Raw genomic sequence first — 20,926 nt, forward strand, 5'->3', positions numbered from 1 at the left:
ATAGGAACGTCTACCTTTGTAAGGGGGAAGGTAACAACTGTATTCCTAATCATATTATACCTCTACAAATGTTCTTAAATCTTGCCTCTCAGGATCTTTCTTGGAGACCTTTTCTGAAATCCATCTCAAAGTTAGGAAATGAAATTGAATCTGGTCCCTGCATTGACATTATTGAAAATAAGTAGACTGTATAGGCATAAATGCAACAGGTGTTAATTCCTACTTGAAAAGGTCATGCGGCTCAAAGAGAAAATGGAAAATCAAAACAATGTTTTGTGATCGAAATTGATGCTGAATAAAGAGCAGAGGACTGTTGCAGATTTGGACGATGCTGCATTTCATCCACGAATGCCTGTCACTGAAAGGGTTCCATTTTTTGGAGATCATTATTGCTTGCCTGCATCAGTTTAGAAATTCATAGAGAAGAAGCATTTAAGCCTTTAAAAAGCTCCGTGTATGTTTCTGCACAGTTTTGCTTTTGTTCATAAAAATGAATTATAGAGCTGTGTTTTCAGCATGTTGAATCAGGTCATTATCCTCAACAGCAGGAATTTGACCTTTGCAGCTGAACTGTATCAATAAATAAATTTGAAATATTTGGCAGTATTTAGCAAAAATATTGTTAATATAGGGCAGAGGGTTTAAATTAACCTTATTTCTTACACTTTGTCCCATGGAAGTGGAGAAGGCTCTCTGTGGTGATAGTGTCACAGAAAAACACTTTTGTCTTTCAGACAGCACATTCTGCTCATGGGATACTTACTGAGAAATTCAATTTTTGATGCTGTGTACATGCAGTCACTGTTTAGATAAAAGTAGCATGGTGTGAATGGTAAGAGCAATATTGTTGCCATTTCTACCAATACTTGAATAGAGAGAAAGAAACCTGTGCTTAATTAGTTCCAATTATATTTACTGTTTTGGTTCACGTAAAACTGAATATGCTGGAACTTGAAGTTGTTAATGTAATTTATGCCTCTGCAGAAAAAGGTGGAAATTTTACAGCTTCACTAGACTTAAGTGTTAGTCATGTAAGTGAGTTGATGGTTTATTTAGTTTTCTCAGCTTGTTTATCATCATAACCAATCTGAATACAAATGCAGGTGGATCTCCTATCATATCAGTTAACACAGTTGGTTCAATGGTTCATTTATTTTCAAAGTATACAACTTTACGATGCTTCTCCAGATAGCCACCAAACCAAGAGGAAAAAAAGAGCGACAACATGATCACCAGCCCCCAAACACCCCTTACCACAGGAAATGCAAAAAGAATATCAATTCCCCCCCACCCAAAATCCCTACCCCGCACGAAACGCAGAAAGAATCCCCCTCTCCTTGGGCAAACGAACCAAAAAAATGCAACAAGAACCTTTACCCACAGACCCCCCCCCCCCCCCCCCCGCACAAAATGTCACAAGAACATCGACTCCCAAATCCCCCTCCCCACACAAAAAACCGAGAAACGACAGGTGAAAACGCACAATATAAAGGTCTGGGGGAGAAAGGTCTATAGTCCAAATCAATTTCCATATCCATAATACAGGAAAACCCCGGTAACATCTTTCGGGAACGTTGGCAGGCCACACAGGGCCCCTCCTCCGGCAGCAGAGCGATCCCACCAGCAAGTAGGGGCAGGCAGCTGGCTTGACCTTCCACATTCACCTTGATATTTCAACCTCCCTTGTCACTTTAATCAGCAAACAATGGGGTCAAACACCAGCTCATGGCCACCCACAGTCTTCTCGCCTCAAGGTTCACATTCCCTGCCTCCCGGAATTCTCTCGGAGACAGCAAAGCGCCGGAACATCCAAACGATTTCTAAACTGCAAATCACAGGCTCTAATAGTTCCGGAAACACATCCAACATGAAAAACAGGCATAAAAGAACTGAAAAAAAAACTAGTTTTGTGGTCTATCCAGAAGATGTTAACAGTGGGAGTGTTAAACCTTTTCATAAAAATGAATTAGAAAGCAGTGTTTTCGGCAAGTTGATTTAGGCCATTATCTTGTCATAAAAGGTGACAATTTAAGTCACCAGCATTTATTTCTCCTTTGGGTTTATCCACTGGTCTTTGTGCTTCCCTGTTTTAAAAAAAATGCAGTTAAGATGGCGATAAGCACAAAGCTATAAAGTACTACATATTCATATATTTATATGTTGTGCTTCACATTCATTTCATGACATCAAAGGTCCAATAAAATATTTTGGTCACTGTTGCAATAAAGCATCTATGGTTACCAATTTGTGCACAACATTCTTTTCCCAAACAACAGTATGATAAAGGCTAGATAATCTTATTTTTAGTGATGTTGATTGAGAGTTAAATACTGACCAGGAATAATTCTCCTCCTCCTCTTTAAAAATAAAGTGAAGGAGTCTTACACACTTCCGAGGACAAGGACAGGAATTAACATTTCAATTGAAAGGCAGCATGTTCTCAGGACTGCTGTGAAGTATCAGTCCAGGCTCAAAATATGCAGTACTAGAGTGCGTTTTAAAGATGTTTTTGAAGAATGAACATTTGTTTGATTGCTCAGGATTTTTGACATTTGGCACATAACAATTGAGCAAGATGATAAGGTGATGTTGAATTGCTTATTTTTTCCAGAAATGCTAAAGATGAACTGTTGAGCTAAGAAATGCCTTGATTGTGGATATAAGCAGAGGTTGAAAGCTACTGTAATAACAATGTCACATTCATATTTTTGCTCCACATGCAGAAAGAACCTATAGAATTTGAAATTGGATAAGCCATGCTTTGAATTATTTTGGGCATATGTGTTTTCTGAAAGGATACAACCTGGGAAAGAAGGTTGTATATAGGATCATGGCTCAACAAACACAGTATTTTGACTGGTAAGAATTTTAAATTATCAAAACTTTCCAGGTATGTCAGGATTGACCATGTGTGTTTTTTTTTTGCTTTAGTGCTGAATTCCTGTCAGTTATGTGGCACCTGCTTTGAAACTCGTAAAGGATTGTCAAGTCATGCACGCTTCCACCTGAGGCAGTTTGGAGTACCAGATTCAGAAAGCAGCGGTGCCCCCATTGGTACATTGTACGAACTGATGAAAAGAAAAGGGATACCCAATGTTTTACCCTCAGCTTTGGCTAATGATAAACCACAAAGCTATGCACCAAAGGACATGTCTGGGTTAAAGCAAGAGGCTCTTGGAAAACCACTCGGAGAGGAGTGTCAAGGTGAAACAACACCAGCAGCTAAATCACCAAAGCTGGGCATCAGTAGCCCTCCCAAGAGTCATTCTCAGACATCAACACTCAAGAAAGTGCATCCCATTCTACCAAAGCCTGTATCCAGTAAATCTCCAGAGCCAGGGAAAGCAGGTAGATCGTTGATGAACACTCCTCAGACATCAGGAGAACTACTATCAAAAAAACTGTTTTGGTCTCCTCAAGATGATAATACACCTTTAAACCTCAGTAAGTTATGGTCACTATTGGGTTTTAAGGTGGTCTAGTTTATAAAGTCTCAATGATATTTATGTTTTAAAAAATTAAATTCCCATTGATCGCAAAACTGGCTGAATTGAACAAATTTATTGAGTCGTCAGCTTTTGTCAACTCAGCCTTGGGGATGGAGGAGTTTAATTACTTGATTATATTCTTGTATCTTGTGGAGAAGGAGCGATGCCAACAATAATTCCCTATTTCACTCTTAAAATCAGGATTCATCATACATCACTGGTTCTTTTCCACCATGTTAAAACCTCATTGTCATTAACCTTCCTTTACTCCTTCATGAGTTTCTGAGGCCCTCACTAATTCTGATTACCTCTTTCTGTTGCTTCACTTAGCTGATTTTTACACTGGGCTTTGTTTGCAAACATGGATTTTTCAATAACAAAGATAGTGGCATGTTTAATTTCTTTAGTTTTTTTTAAACTGTATGTTTCTTTTGTGCCTTCATTACACTTCAAGGGTGCATCATTGGAAACAAAGCTTGGAGGCCAAATTATTGGTTATATTTGAAGCAGGGTTTGGTTGTTTCTTGATTAGCAAGGGTGTCAAAGCTTACAGGAAGAAGGCAGGAGAATGAGATTGAGAGAAATGTTCTACTTCCAAATGCATTAGGCTGAAAGAACTTTGCATACAATTCACGCAGTGTGTGGATTTCTGCCTAGTGTTTTTTTTTCACGAAAGCTGATTAAGTTCTTGGCTTGTAGCATATTGCAGCAAAAAGTTCTAAACACAATCTTACTTCTGTATTTGCTAATTGAGGTAGAGAAATGACAGGTTTTTCTTCAGCATGATGTTGTCAATTGATTGGAATCTGTTACTTAGTCTGGTGTTTACAGTGCTTCAATTGCATTTCTACTTGAACTGAGGGCAACAACTTGTTAAAAATGGTACTAGAGGGCATGTATCTCAGTGAGGAGTCTTGAAGTAGTTCAGATCTGTAGAAAGGTTAATTTTACCAGTTTTGGTCTCTAATTTCAAATTTAACATTTGACATTATATAGATTTTCAGGCTGCTAACTAAAGTTGAAGCTTGAGGAGCTTGACACATTAGCAATCTAGCTGGCAAATTGACGGAGCTGGAGTGAGAGGGATAATGAATAAAGTTGGTCTCCATATACAGAGCATTAGGGTGAATTTGGGTAAAAGTTATATCACCCATCAAATTGGAAGGATGTAACCAGTTATGTTTCGTAATGATCTACATTGGTGCCACCATTTTATAAACAGATTATGGCTAGAAAATCACATCACAAAAGGTAGAAACATAGTAAGTCTTGTACATGTAAGTATTGTATTATATATTAATAGATAAAGCAAATGGCAAAACTATGGCAAATTGATTTCACTGTAATCAAATGTAAGGTTATCCATTTTCTGTGTGAAAAGCTGCAAGTGGCAGAGGTCTGAAGAGTTGAAGATTTGTGCATGTATCTCATAAAAATGCTATGGATGGGTAAAGGCTAAAGAAATATCATTCTTTAATCAGATAACTGATGGATGGAAGTTATAGCACATCTATATAAAGTCGCGGTTAGTATATGGAGTTCTAGGTATAATATTTCTGCTACATTTGGACTGAGATTGAGATTTGCCAGAGGTATTCTTGAACATGGATTAAGTTATGAGGATAACACAAACAAGGGCGTATATCCTGGAATTTGGAAGGCCATGGGGTGAAGTTTTGAAGGCATTTGAGAGTCCCTATAGATAAGTTGAGGAACTCCTCAAATAGCAGAACAGGCTCCAGAGTCTAAATAGCTTACTACAGTTAAAGACAAGTAAATGGGTCTTTATTATGAATGAAAATTGGACAGAGGTCATTAATGAGCAATCTCGCATCCATGGGAGAAGAGAAGGTCTGTTAAATGAAATGTAGTTCGTACCACTTGTGGTTTCTGCTTACTTCTGTTTTATACTGTATTCGAGTATAGATTTAGAATATGCAACAGTCCCATGATACCATCCTTATAAAGGAAAGAATTATAAACCATTGAAACTCATCCCAAAAATAGGATAAAAATGTGCCTGTATCATTGTTACCTGATTTATTCTTTAATAAATAAAAATTAGCTTCTAGACTTGAAACTAAAGGTTCAAGCTGGCATTTGATCTTAACCACATAAAACAGTTAATTTGCTAGGGTTGGTTGAATGTATGTGCTCACAAAGTGCCAGGGACCGCTACCAATCTTAAAAACTTTTGGAAAAAAAAATTTTGCTTGCAGTTAGAGGATCATAATCATTGTTACAAATTCATAGTTGAGTTTTTATCATATTTCTGAAGACATTTTTCTCCTGTCCCATCTCAAGTTTATTTTTAAAAAAGAGCAAGCAGTAGAAGTACTTTTTTTTAAGCATAGGCGTGTGGAACTCTGCTTTGCTATCATGGACACCTTCCTTTCTTTGCACTTTTTGAGGAAATCTGTGTGTTGTAATGCTTAACGTAACTGGGTGCTATAGAAACTTCCAGAATTCTAAGAAACTGCTAATGTAATCTTCGCAAACCTTCAGTTTTAAAAGCTTAAATTCAATGATAAACGAATCACCAACTAGGTATTAGCATCAACAGAAATGTGTTTAATCAAAGTTCAAAGTAAATTTATTATCAAAGCAAAGATAGGTCAGCATATTACAGAGATTCATTTTCTTGTGGGCATTCTCAATAAATCAATAATATAATTATAACTATAGTAGAATCAGTGAAAGACTGCACCAATTTGGGTGCTCACCCAGTGTGCAAAGGACAACAACCTGCACAAATACAAAAAAAATTAGGAATAAATATCAATAAAATGAGACGAGGAGTCATTGAAAGTGAGTCTATAGATTGCTCAAACAGTTCAGTGATGGGGCCAGTGAAGTTCAAGAGCCTGATGGTTGAGGGATAATAACTGTTCCCAAACTGGCTGTTATGAGTCCTGCAGCTCCTTCCTGATGGCAGCGATGAAAGAAGAGCATGATCTGGGTGGTGGGGGTCTCTGATGGATGCTGCTTTCCTGCAACATTGCTTCATATAGATGTGCGCAATGGTGGGGAGAGATTTACCTGTGGTGAACTGGGCCATATCCACTACATTTTGTAAGATTTTCTGTTCAAAAACATTGGTGTTTCCATACCAGGCTGTGATGCAACCAGACAACATGTTCTCCACTGCCCATCTGTAGAAGTCTGTCACAGTTTTAGATGTCATGCCAAATCTTCACAAACTGCAAAGGAAATACCGTGCTTTCTTCATAATTGCTCTTGTGTGCTGGGCCTAGGACAGGCCCTCTGAAATGAGGAATTTAAGTTGCTGACCCTTTCCTCTTCCTGAAGTCAACAATCAGCTCCTTGGTCTTGCTGATATTGAGTAAGAGATTGGTGTTATTGCATCACTCAGCCAGATTTTCAATCTGCCCCCTATATGCTGGTTCAGCCAACAGCATTGATGTCATCAGTTAACTTGAATATGGCAAAAATGGAACAGCTTATAATAGTGATAGATTGGATGCAAACTTGATTCAGTGCCAGAAAGCAAAAGGTAATAGTTTCTGGAAGTTCTAAAGACTGGATTTTTAATAAATACCTGCTTAAATTTATTGGCCATAATTAAGTTTGAAGATGGTGCCAAAATTGAGAGCTTGGTTAATGGTGTGGGGAAAAAGTTATAGTCCACAGTAAAATAGCAGTCAATCAGCTGAATTGATTCCAGAGAAATATGAGGTAATACATAAGGGTGTAGTTAAAGGTAAGGGGCACACAGAAGATGGTAATTTACTAAAAATATTTATACCACTTTTAGTGCTCAGTATAAAATAACTGATGGATGTTGACGCATGTCCACAATTTGACAAAGTTGCATATAGATTTGGTGAGGCAGCTTAGTGTTCTGCATGCAGTTTTGGTTTTATTGAATGAGGGGTATGCTTTCATAGGCATTTTAAAGAAAGGACACATGGGTTGATTCCTGGGATGAATTGTCTTATAGAGGAAGATTGAATGTGTACATTAGAGGTTAGAAGAATCAATTATGACTGAGGGTCTTGACAAGTTAGATACTGAGAGGATAGTTTTCCTGTTGGGGTTTGGGGAATCTAAAACTTATGAGTATAATTTCAGGATAAAAGGATGCTCATTTAATTTGGCAATGAGAATGGGTTTTCTTTTATGAATCTTACATATTCTCCACTTCAGAGAGCTGAGGTTCAAGTCTGAGAGTGATCCCTAGTCGGTGTTGAAGTTGGGTGTTATGGAACATACTGATTGGTATAGATCAGCCATAATCTTATGATGCAGACTTGAGGCACTGTGTGGCCTATTTTTTATGTCTTTTTATGCACAGCATACATGGCAGAAACAGGCCGTTTGGCTCCAATTAGTCTTTGCTGACATTTATGCTCCATTCAAAATCTTTCATCTTCTGAATTTGTCAGTATAATGTATTCCCCTCTCCCTTGTCCAATCTGCCTTGAAATGGACTTGCACCTTTTCCTTCAGTGTGTTAGTGAGTTCCCTATTTTCATCATTTTTGTACTAAAAATTCTTCTGAATTTCATAGTGGATTTTTTTTTTGTAACCATCTTGTATTGATGACCTTTGTTTCCATTTATAAGAGGTTTCCATTATCAGAGCTTTTCATGATTTTAAAACCTCTTTTTGGTAACTCTTCAAATTTTTCTCAAGGAAGACCCAGTCTGTTCATTCTTGGTTGAAGAACAAAGATGTTTTGCTTTTAATACCCAAGACATTGAATACGAGGGTAGTGATGTTATGTTGGCACTGCATAATATATAATATGGTAAATATTATGTATAATTCTAGTCACTACATTACAGGAAAAATTCTTGTGAATCTTCTTTCTGATGCTAATGCTGGGAAATATTAGTTAAGGATAGAGATTAGCTTACCACAATTGTTTTCTTTGGAATAGAAGAAGCTGGGGTCGTGGTTGGTTTAATCATGTTATTAAAGATGTAGTTCTCTGTTGAAATTCAGTTTTCTACCATTATTCATTTTGGACCAAATAAGGTTGACTTATTATCCTTAGCAAAATGGTTAGCGACTGGGAAACATGGATTTAATATAAAAGTTAGAAAGATTGGAGGTGACTTGTTGAACAAGAATGTTTTGGCACCAAATCTAATGGAGTGCCAGAATTTGCTGGCTGAAAACGTAGTGGAGCCAGAACACTATATCACAATTAAGAAACACCTGAATGAACCAGTGCTTTGCCTTGAAGTCTGCATACTGAGAGCCAAGGTGTGGAAATAGTCTGGAATACTGAAGTAGTGGAAATAGAAATAACTTTCCAATAAACCTAATGGACTAAGTGACTCCCTTCCATCCTATAAATTTCTCACGTGTGTGTGTGTATGATTTTGATGCTTTCATACTTAGCTGAAAAGCCAAACAGATCACTCTATTTCTAGGAATAGACACACAGTTGCTATAATTTCTCAAAAGTACCATTTAGAAAAACCAAAAGTTTTTAATCCTTTATTACAAGCTATTTAAAGCTGAATGAGATGATATATATAAACATTTTTCATTCTCGAGGTATAACAACCTCTTGAAATGAGTGTAGGATTTTAACCTTTATCCAGATTAATTATTGACATTTCTGAAATATTTCTGTTCTTAACTTGCTTAATCTCCAATTTCAGTTGTAATTTGGCACATGTTTAAAATAATGTCTGGGACCTTTGCTGTTGAATGTCTTTGTACTGTACATTTCTAAAAGGTGACCTTATATTTACTGTGTTCTTCAAAGTGTCATGCAAATGCATTATTTCACATCCTGCTTTGTGACATTTATCTGTACTTTCTCTAAGACTTAAAGGTCTTGTCACCAAATCAACATAAATATCCAAATTTCTATCAGGCCTTGGCACTGCAGAATTTTAACATGACAGTGATAGTACTTATCTGAATTAGAGATAGTGTGAGCATTCCTTTCATTTAAAATGAGATCTGTAGGTAATTTGAGAGTAAGCATTTTAATGCTAAGTTTTGGATCTGCTGTAGTATATGGAATTTTTATTTTCCATATTTAACTCATACTTTACCATTCTTAATATTTTTAGCAACATCAATCTTCATTTCATTTTGTACAATAGTCAAGCCTGTAATTTTCTTAATTGTAGGTTTTATCGAACACCTTTTGTAAATCACTAGTCTAGCTGTCAAAACCTGCAGTTTTTCCTAGATTAGTTAAGTTTGGAATTGAATATTATTGGAGTAGTGACACACAACCCATCAGTTTTTACCAGAGAAGTGTAACTACATTTCTACCACCCCATGAGTCTCTGCATCCAGCACACCATTCTCTACAACTTCCGCATCTTCAATGGGATCCTACCACCAAACTTATCTTTGCTTTCCACAGGGATCACTCCCTCTGTGATTCCCTGCCCGCTGAAGAAGAAGTACTGCACCTGCCTATTTACCTCCTCCATTACTTTCGTTCAGAGTCCAAAGGCAACACTTCACCTGTAAATCTTTTAAGGTCATCTACTGAATCGGGTTGTCCTGATGCAACCTCCTCTGCATTGGTGAGACCTGATATAGATTGGAGGGGGGGCCATTTTATCAAGCACCTACACTCCCTCCACAGAAAGCAAGATTTCCTGGTGACCACCCGTTTTAATTCCAATTCCCATTCCGACATGTCGGTCCATGGCCTTCTCTCCAGCCAGGATGAAGCCATTCTCAGGTTGGAGGAGCAACATCTCATATTCCTTCTGGGTAGTCTCCAGCCTGATGGCATGAACATTGATGTCTCTAACTTGCTGTAATTTTTTCCCCGAACCCTAACCCTAACCCCAATCCCTTCCTTCTTCCATTTCCCACTCTGGCTCTCCTTTTCTCCTCACCTGCCAATCACCTCCCTCTGGTAACACTCCTCCTTCCCTTGCTCCTGTGATCCACTCTTCCCTCCTATCAGGATCCTTCTCCAGCCCATGACATTTTCCACCTATCACCTCCCTGCTTCATATTTCCTCCCCCACCCACCTGGCTTTAGCTATCATCTTCTAACTTGTACTGCTTCCCCTCCTCCATCTTCTTATTCTGGCTTCTTCCCCCTTTCCATTCCTAAGGAAAGGTCTCAGCCCAAAATGTCGACTGTTATATTCATTTCTATAGATGCTGCCTGAGTTGCTGAGTTTCTCCAATGTTTTGTATGTGTTGCTCTGGATATCCAGCATCTGCAAAATCCCTTGAGTTTAGATATTTCTATCAGTAAGAAGCACACAAAATGGTATGCTTTGTTTTATCTGCCAAGTCTATTTCTATAAAGAAGATTGCTGATATACATAGAGTGTTATGACAAGTTTTATTGGAGCTTGGGGCCAATTTTGTTACTGACTTGCTACAACCAACAGCAGCATGGGTTTGATTAAAGATGATTTGCTCTTTAATTGGAAGAGCTGTTCTACAAATAAACAAATAAATTATTGTAAATAGGTTGTGAAAAATTTGTCATCCGTGACTTGTGGGATGTCATGATTTTGTGGTCTGTATTAGGCTTTGTCATTTTTTTATTCATTGTTTCTAGCGGCAATAGAATTTGGTTTGAGTGAGAAGCAATGAACTAATTTATTTGATCTCAACTTCTGATATGAAGTTTCGAAATTTCATTTAATGGTGGCTAAATTTAAACACCAGCTTTGTGTCAGATGCATCATTTAATATTAAAGTTGATAGGGAACTTATAACTTCATATCATGATCATTATAATTTTACATTTTAAAAAATTCCTGACTTTTTTATGTTGTGATCATGGTGTGTTTCAGTATATAGGAGTGTCTATTTGTCACTTCTGTCTTAAATCGTGAGTGTTGGTGAGTATAGCATTTATGTGATTAGGGATACTGGAACTGATATGTGATATTTTGAGGATCATATGAATTCCCAATGAAATTTTAGTCACACATTTTTATGACAGAATGTTCTTGTGCATAATGCTAATTCAAAGGTCTGATAGACATACAGTAAGTCTACATTTATTAAATCTATGATTTTATGATTTGATTATTGTAGATAGCATAGTGTGTGTGTATATATATATATATATAGAGAGAGAGAGAGATGGATATATTTTTTAATATATATATATACACACATTATTCTACTATTAATTTTCTCTGCATTTAGTGCTGTGAAGATCTTTAGCAACTCTTGGAACATTTCAGACATGTCTTTCTTTGAATCTAGTTATGTCTTAAGTATCAATTAAAGAAACCTTTTTCTTGCCCCTCTTGACTATTCTCATTACACTTCCAGTTGAGACTGTGAGGGGTGGGGAGAGAGTTTGCTTCTTGTTAACATTAGTAATCAATCATAACTCTTAGTTGAACTACACTGTCTTTATGTTGCAGCTGCTAGTGTAGCACAGTCCTCTTTAAAATTTCTTTGTTTTATATTTTTTATTCTGTTGCAAGTATTTTCAGTTCACCTCAGGGGTTTTATTTCAACAGGTTCTTAATTAGGTCAGAAATGAACAAGGATAGATGTGTGATCATGAAAGTTTTGAAATTACATTTAATGTTAGCTAAGTTTAAGTGCCAGCTTTGTGTCAGATGCATCATCTAGTATTAAAGTTGTTGGGGAACTTACTAATTTCATATCCTGATAATTGTAATTTTGCATTTTCAAAAATCCCAAGTATTTTCTGGTGTGATTAATACACATACCTAACACTGGCACCAATTTAATTTTAAACTGCACTTTGTAGGTGGCATTGCTTCCACAGTTAAAGCTGTTCACGTTTGCTCTGGTACCTGCCTGGCTGTGTATATTTTATTTATGCTACTGTACGCATGGTTGTGCTTTGGACCCTTTTGTCTGTGGTGCTTTGTTTCCATGTACTTCAGTGACCTTTATTTTATAATGGTGGCAGTTGTCTGTTTCTCTTGAGACTTTGTTTTCTGTTTGAGTTCTGTTGCCTCATAAACCACTGTCTTTTACTTTTGATGGGGATGCTGGAAGTGGAAGGCAAGGGGTTGTTGTGCATCTGGCATTATAGATTTGCTGTCCTGTGATGTGGACTCTTCATGGTACTGACATAACTGTTTTATAATTAATGTCCCAATTGAAATAACGTCATGCAAGTCAATCTTTTCTCCTCTCATCCCCACTTCAAAAGAAAAATAGATTTTCTGATGACAAAACTTACGAGAACATAGGATGAACAAGCTGGCATTGGCAAAACTGCTGTAGACAGCTTATCAGTTGTATTTTGTTACATATTGTTTAGTTTTATTTACTTTAACTTTTTCTTTTTTCAATCTTGAGCAGCAAACCTTTGGCCCAGAGATGTGCCTGGTACCTTCAGTAGTTCTGCACCTCTTTACCTAAAACAACACTGATAAGCAATAGTGCTTATCATGTGGAATGACTTGGATACAAAGAGAACACGTGTGGTTTCTTGGCAAAAGCTCTGTGCATGCTGGAGTCCCACAGCTCCATCCCAAGTTGGCAGCCGAACTAAATGGATGAATTAGCTGAACCCGGCATTCTCATTCAGAGTCTGTGCATAAGATTCTTCCACCATGAGTTCCTATTGACTGACCAGGAATGAAACTAATAGCTGATTTTAATTTATTTCCTATCCACACTACTCAGTATAGATCCTGTTGAGGTTCCAGTTGAATTTATATAAAAGGCTAGGTCAGTCTGATACCAGGTATCAACTGCTTCAGCCCTAAATTTCCATCATTAGTTAAACCCCAAAAGTCCAAATACTGTAAAATATGGTTACTGGTTTAATCCTTCGAGCTACAGAATGTTTCCTAGATTACATTGGGAATAGCAAGGTTGATGTATGTGAGAGGTTAATGAACATAACACAGATGCCGTTCTAACGGTGTTAAATACGACTTCTCTCTTTCATTCACAGCAGTAAACAGTGAACACATAAGCTGTCGGTTGTGTGGTGCCTGCTTTGAAACCCGGAAGGGGCTGTCGAGCCATTCCCGAGCTCATTTGAGGCACTTTGGAGCGGTGGATGTGGATTCTAAAGGATCTCCGATTGAAGCTCTGAATGAATTCATTAAGAAAAAAGGGATCCAGAGTGCTTTATCATCCATGCTACCGATGAAGAAAGCACACAGCTACCCTAAAGTGTCTGCCCTCAAAGCGGAAAGGAGCAATTTCAAATTAGGGGCACCAGACAAGAAAACATCTGTAACATCCCATTCAATGTCAACACAGAAAAAGCTGAAGCACGTTACTATGAGAATGCAAATGGAACCTGGGATTTCTCAGGCCTCGACGCCTAATAATGGGCTGACTTCAGAAAATTATTGGCCAACGTCACCTATAAATCTGTGTAAGGTCTTAATTAGTGATAGGTGGGCAAGATACTGTATTTTGTATGTTCCTCTGGTCATGTTGACCCAAGGGGTGAGTTTGTGGCATCTGTATAGATGTCTGTGTGCCAGGCCATTCTGCTCTCTCTGCAATGGAAAGGTAAAGAGAAATCCACTGCAGTAGGAATCTGTGAGAAACGGTTTGAGGGAGGCGGGGGGTGGGGACTGTTGGTGGTAAACATGCAGTACTCGCAAGCACAGTTTGAATTTTTAGCTTAGTAACACAAGTAATTTATTCCTAAGCGCTCACAGAGCTTTACAATTGCAAATTTCAAGTTTGAAGGATCAAACTGTGTTAATCTGCTCTTTTTTTCCAGGACCATGTCATCTTTCAGTTAGGCAAAAGAGTAAACAATATTATGTTGCATTCTGCATGTTCTCAACATATTTAATTGCTTTCTGAGCAACAGTTTGCTTTGATTTGAGTCTAGTTACTCTGGTGAGTTGCTTAGCAAGTCCTTACAACCAGCAGTGATGTGAATGGTCATTTAATCTGCTTCATATTAGTTAATGATTGCCGGCTAGTTAGGACATTGGATGATCTCCCAGCACTTGCAGAGGTGCCAAGGGATCTTTTGTGTTCACCTGAAAAGGTAGAAGGCACTTAAGTTAGAAGTGTTACCTTCAGGGTGACAATACTTAAGTCTTGTGGAACGGAGTTAGGTTACGTACTGAGACTTGAAATCAACAGTCATTGGGTGTTACCATTGAGTAACAGTCAAAAATACCTTGTCATACGGTCAAGATGCAGCCTGTCAAGTGATGTTTTTCTTTTGTTCGTGAAGCAATCACAAGGTAGTCCTATCCACTAGAAAAAGGCAGTTTAAGAATAGTATATGTGTTGCATTCATCCAGCATTTTAGGGAACTATTTCTATTCAATCTTGTCTTTCCTCAGAAATCCACAATGTTGCAGTGCATTAACTCGTGTGAAAACAAGAGTGCTAAAAGTATTTCTGTGTTACTGAAAAAAGACAGAGAATTAACTGGAAGCATCTTTAAATCATCTGATGTACTGAAGTGTTTATTGTTCAAGTTTGTCATTCAATCATACACATGTATACAGCTAAATGAAACATCAGTCCTCTGGGTCCAAGGTGCAAAACAGAGTATATATAGTCATAATTCATGCAGCCACGATATAATAGCACAAGTCACTGAGTGGCATGGTCTGAAGATTGACAGGTTGACATAATGTGCAAGGTGCACGTTCATGTAAGAAGGTGTAATGTTACTGACACTATTATATATTAAAAAACAGTAGCTTAAATCTGTGAAACACCAGTAGTAAAAGATGAAAAAATGACTAGGGCATTTAGGTTGAGTGTATGTGTATTATGACCTGTAATACAATACATGTATTATTTTCAATATGCAAAGCAGGTTTCCAATGTTATTGTAATCGTGTGTGGGTAGTGATTCAGTGTGTATTTCAGCAGTTTGAAGTTGTAAAATCCAGTTTTTCTTGTCGACATTGCAGCTTTTGCTGTTGCTCAGGAATAGAGTAGTCTTTGGCACTTCTGCCACTATCTGTGGTGAGGTACATGGGAAAATTCTTTCCAACATTTTCTCTTCCCTCAGAGTTTAATTGGTAAAAGTAGTGCCTGTTGTAGCGACTTCAACAGGGCCTCTGTTCAATCCCAAATCTGCTGGTTAGATGTATTAGCAAAGGAGATTGGGGGAAACAAAACAATGATCGTGGTTCCAGAATATTGCTTCCTATATTAAGGAGATGCAAGTGGATTTTGTTATGAAGCGTTTGTAGATCCCTGGCTTTCAGTGTCTAGGCTTGCATTATAACCATTCATGTATTTGGACTGCCAGAAAGTTGCTGGAGTCCAAAGGACAGGACATAACACATAAGACTGCTATGATCATGATTTAGGAGGGCCAATCAGAGGTCTGGATGGAGGTGGGGGCTACTGGGTGGGGGTTTTGGTGACTGCACATTATGAACCCATATGATATGGTTCTCCATACATTCCTTATGCCAAACCCTGGGTGTGGCATGTGCAAACCAAGTGTTTCTCTTTGGGAATGCATGAAGTAACCCAAGCCACTTTCTTCTTATGCTTAAATTACACAGCATTGTCCTGTCGCCCACTTGCTCCTCATCCAAATAAAGGCTTGTGGCACAAGGAAACCTAAAGTGGGCCAATCAATTTCACTTTCATTTAAGGGGAAATCTTTTTTTTAAAAATGTTCATTGCAATTTCCCCTTTCTTTTATTTACAGCGATTGATTCAGCACCTAACAAAGAGACGCGTTGTGAATTTTGCGGTGATTACTTTGAGAACCGCAAGGGGCTGTCGAGTCACGCAAGGTCACACCTGAGGCAGTTTGGGGTGACTGAATGGACAGTTAATGGTTCGCCAATAGACACATTGAAGGAGCTCATGAAAAGGAAAATGCATCCTCTTGAATCATCTGTCACACCTGGGCTCAAAATGCCCTCAAAGCCAGCGGCGACTAGCATGAAATCACCAACCGAGGACATGCAGGGGGATCCCTTCTCACCCACCACGGGTAGATCAACTAAGTTCAGTCTGACCATTCCATCCGTCCAGCAGGTTTCATCAGGATCACTTATACACAAAAAGGTTCAGGGCCAATTTCTCTCCCCATCACCTTTGAAAAAGATGAAACTGAACCCGCTGAAAAAAGTGAAACAAGAACATTTCCAAATAGAATATAACCCTGAAGAGGCAGCAACCTCACTGAAGAGCAACAGTTATTTACCAGAGCAAATGTGGCCACCCAGAGGAGATACTTCACCCTTCCATTTAAGTAGGTCTTTAATTCCCTGTTGCTGAGACAGTTTTGTGTACTTTTATCTTAGTCAAGCGAGAAGTGTAATTATTATGCTCTTGGAAATAAGTAGAAGATAATGATTATGCGGAAGTAAGTTAGAAGTTTTAAAAATGTGTATATGAAATGAAAGACAGCCCAAGTCATACAAATTATTAAATTTCGTGAGCTGCCTGGGGTATTAGATTTGAGATAATGCTTAGAAAGTTATATGAATCACTCTGCCCTCTTGATTCCTTTTCTTTTCCCTGTCCTTCTTTTCTATGGTGCATTGCAGTAGTCAATCTTTGGAATGTGATCCATCTGATGCTCCATTACACCATCTGAAGGCTAAAGTGGTTTAGAAATGCACTGATCTAGAGCAGTCATGAAAATAGTTTTTTCCATAATGCTTTAAAATCTCTTATTTCTGAAGTCCATATTAATTTTTATAATGATATAACAACTCCTGTGTATGGTCCATTTTTAATATAAACCAATAGCTTTTAACTGTAACACACAGGCTTTGGACAGTAAATGATATTTGGGAATTGCCATGCATGTTAAGTAGATATACCTAGGAATGGTGAGTGTATCTTTTGACATAAATTATACTCAAATTTCAATGCATTTAATTTTACAGAGCCTGTTTGTGGAACTCCAATCTGTACTTCCACTGATTTTATTTTGTAACTGAGAGTCCCATTGAGTAAATGTTGGGGAATCTTTTTTTAAACAAGTTCATTCTTACCCTTATGAGACCATATGATATCAGACTAGCTGGCTCACTTTCCTGCCACTTGCTCTTTAACTCCTGTTGTATATAACACACTACACTGTGTTTCAATGAATCTGTGCCAGAATTGAAGATAGAAAAGGGTGAGGAGTAGGGAGGTTGTTGTAGAAGTTGCTTATGAAATCTTTTTCGAGAGAGCAATTTGTGAAAGCTATAGGAAGAACACTGTAAGTGCTGTAAAGTGATTTTTAAAGCTTGAATATTATACTTCAAATCATTGTTCTGGTCACTGAAATATGTAATCCAGGGAGTAATATGGAAAACATTATGAGATGGGCTTTATAAATTCTGAAGATTAGTATATTTTAGGCCATATTTTGCAGATTAAGAATTGCTATTATAAAATGACTTTTAGTCTCTTGTGTTAAAGACACATTCATCATTTTGACCTTGCAACAGGACTTGCTACAGTGCTTAGTCACTGCTGGGGGGGTGGGGCTTGAGTTTGGTGCTCTTCCAATTGTGCCTTTGGATCTTTGAAAAAGTAGATGGGGGTTTAGGCTAATTCCATCAGTACACCACTTAGGTTAAATGTTGCACTTAAGCACCCAAAGGTAATATTAAATCTGCAACCTTTGATTTACCAGCAAGCCATACAGATCTACCATTAAAACGTGCCAAGATACTGACTATCTAATCCCTTGCACTTCAAAACTAATCTGTCATCCAGAAAATTACTTTGCATAGAATTGAATTGCTGCACACCTCTAATTTCCATATTAATATGAAGCAGAGTAACACTAGATTGCAAAACAAAAGCACCTTAATATAGACTAGGGGTTCCCAGTATGATAGTGGAGCTTCAGGATTTCACTGTGTGGAGTTGTTGAGAAAGGAGTTGGGTGTGATCCTAGGTTTTTAACCAATCTCAAAGGAGCCCTACACTTAACCTCACAATTCCATGATGTGTGTGGGTTAGAGCTGAGAATGAGGAATTGGGTTTTGAGGGAGGGAGAGAGAAAACAAAAATACTTGTGGCTCTCTTGTATGAACTTGTCATTGAGTCAAAAAAAAGTAGCCCTGTTCACTTACATTGTTGATGGCATCTCTCATTACTGATAAAACTTCCTTATTTGATTTCCCTGATTAAATAGTCATTTAATACTCAAAATACTCAAAACACCTTTCAGATTATTACTTGTCACTTATTTATATATTTAGCCACAACCCTCTTTTACTTTAATGACAGTAATTGAATGATGACTCTTAACACAAGAAAATCTGCAGATGCTGGAAATTCAAGCAACACACGCAAAATGCTGGTGGAATGCAGCCAGCCAGGCATCATCTATAGGGAGAAGTGCAGTCGACGTTTCGGGCCGAGACCCTTCGTCAGAACTAACTGAAAGAAGAGATAATAAAAGATTTGGGAGAGGGAGGGGAAGATCCGAAATTATAGGAGAAGACAGGAGGGGGGGAGGGATGAAGCTAAGAGCTGGAAAGGTGATTGGCAAAAGGGATACAAAGCTGAAGAAGGGAGAGGATCATGGGACAGGATCCTGGTGAGAAAGAAAGGGGGAGGGGAGCACCAGAGGAAGATGGAGAGCAGGCAAGGAGTGATTGTGAGAGGGACAGAGAGAGAGAAAAGAGAGGAGGGGAAAGGGGGGGGGGATATATATATATATATAATTAATAAGTAGATAAGGGATGGGGTAAGAAGAGGAGGAGGGGCATTAATGGAAGTTAGAGAAATCAATGTTCATGCCATCAGGTTGGAGGCTACCCAGACGGAATATAAGGTGTTGTTCCTCCAACCTGAGTGTGGCTTCATCTTGTCAGTAGAGGAGGCCATGGATTGACATATCGAAATGGGACGTGGAATTAAAATGTGTGGCCACTGGGAGATCCTCCCTCACCACCATTCAGGGCCCCAGACAGTCCTTCCAGGTGAGGCGACACTTCACCTGTGAGTCGGCTGGTGTGGTATACTGCGTCCAGCGCTCCTGGTGTGGCCTTCTATATATCGGTGACACCCGATGCAGACTGAGAGACCGCTTCGCTGAACACCTATGCTCTGTCCACCAGAGAAAGCAGGATCTCTGAGTGGCCGCACATTTTAATTCCACTTCCCATTCCCATTCTGATATGTCTATCCATGGCCTCCTCTACTGTCAAGATGAAGCCACACTCAGGTTGGAGGAACAACACCTTATATTCCATCTGGGTAGCCTTCAACCTGATGGCATGAACACTGATTTCTCTAGCTTCTGTTAATGCCCCTCCTCCCCTTCATACACCATCCCTTATTTATTATTTCCCCCTTTTTTTTCTCTCTCTCTGTTCCGCTCACAATCACTCCTTGCCTGCTCTCCATCTTCCTCTGGTGCTTCCCTCCCCCTTTCTTTCTCCCTAGGCCTCCCGTCCCATGATCCTCCCCCTTCTCCAGCTTTGTATCCCTTTTGCCAATCAACTTTCCAGCTTTTAGCTTTATCCCTCTGCCTCCCATCTTCTATCATTTTGGATCTTCCCCTCCCCCTCCCACTTTCAAATCTCTTACTATCGCTTCTTTCAGTTAGTCCTGACGAAGGGTCTCGGCCCGAAAAGTCGATTGTACTTCTCCCTATAGATGCTGCTTGGCCTGCTGTGTTCAACCAGCATTTTGTATGTGTTGCTCGAATGCTGACTCTAGTCCTTCCCATTTGCACTTTTTGTCATCACGTGTGTTCCACTACCATTTACATTCCTTGGTTCCTAGCCCTTTACTAAGGGAATAACATCTAATTTAGTAATGCTACAGTACACTGATCATTTCTCTCAAATTCATATTAAAAGTTAGAATAAACATAAGAGATTCTGCAGATGCTGGAAATCCAGAGCAGCATACAAAATGCTGGAGGAACTCAACAAGTGAAGCAACATCTGTGGAACAGAATGAATAATGTTTCACACTGAGACCCTTCCTCAGGACTCATGATTCTTGATGAGGTCTTGGCCTGAAACAGCAATAGTTTGTTCCTCTTCAATGAATACTGCCTGACCTGCTGAGTTCCTCCAGCATTTGTTTGTTAAAAATTAGAAAGTGCTTTGCAACCAAAAGTACCCAACTGTTGATAGTTTAGTGGGAAAAAAAATCTGCTGGACAAACTTAGTGGTTCAAACAGCATCAGTGAAGGCAAAGGGGACCAGCAAGGGACCCTCCAATTTTTTGGCATGTTGGCCTTCATAAAGTACAAGGGTTGAGATGTTATGTTGAAGTTGTATAAGATGTTGGTGGGGCCTAAATTGCAGTTTTGTGTGCAGTTTTGGTCACTAACCTACAGGAAAAATCAATAAAATTGGAAGAGTAGAAAAGAAAATTTACAAGGATGCTGCCGAGTTTTGAGGATGTGAGTTATAGGGAAAGGTTTCCGGGAGTGTAGCAGAATGAGGGGAGATTTGATAGAGGTATTTTTGTGTGAAATCAGGTTCATAGGTTCAGTGACGATGTCAGCTAAATGGCAGGTAGTGGGAGGTGCTGCATTGCTCCTTACACAGTCCAATCCCTGCCTTTCAGCAATGTGATACTCTTGACAC

At 38.7% G+C, this 20,926-nt stretch overlaps 1 protein-coding gene across 1 annotated transcript in view; it reads left to right on the forward strand.

The window, feature by feature from the left end:
* Positions 1-20,926, forward strand: part of LOC140740139 (uncharacterized) — a 155,826-nt gene that overhangs the window by 81,405 nt on the left and 53,495 nt on the right. The window contains exons 7-9 of the mRNA XM_073069075.1: positions 2,932-3,444; positions 13,360-13,791; positions 16,066-16,617. Coding sequence (XP_072925176.1) covers positions 2,932-3,444; positions 13,360-13,791; positions 16,066-16,617 — 1,497 coding nt within the window. The remainder of the gene's footprint in view (positions 1-2,931; positions 3,445-13,359; positions 13,792-16,065; positions 16,618-20,926) is intronic.

Source organism: Hemitrygon akajei, chromosome 16 (assembly GCF_048418815.1).
Source record: "Hemitrygon akajei chromosome 16, sHemAka1.3, whole genome shotgun sequence".
NCBI lineage: Eukaryota > Metazoa > Chordata > Chondrichthyes > Myliobatiformes > Dasyatidae > Hemitrygon > Hemitrygon akajei.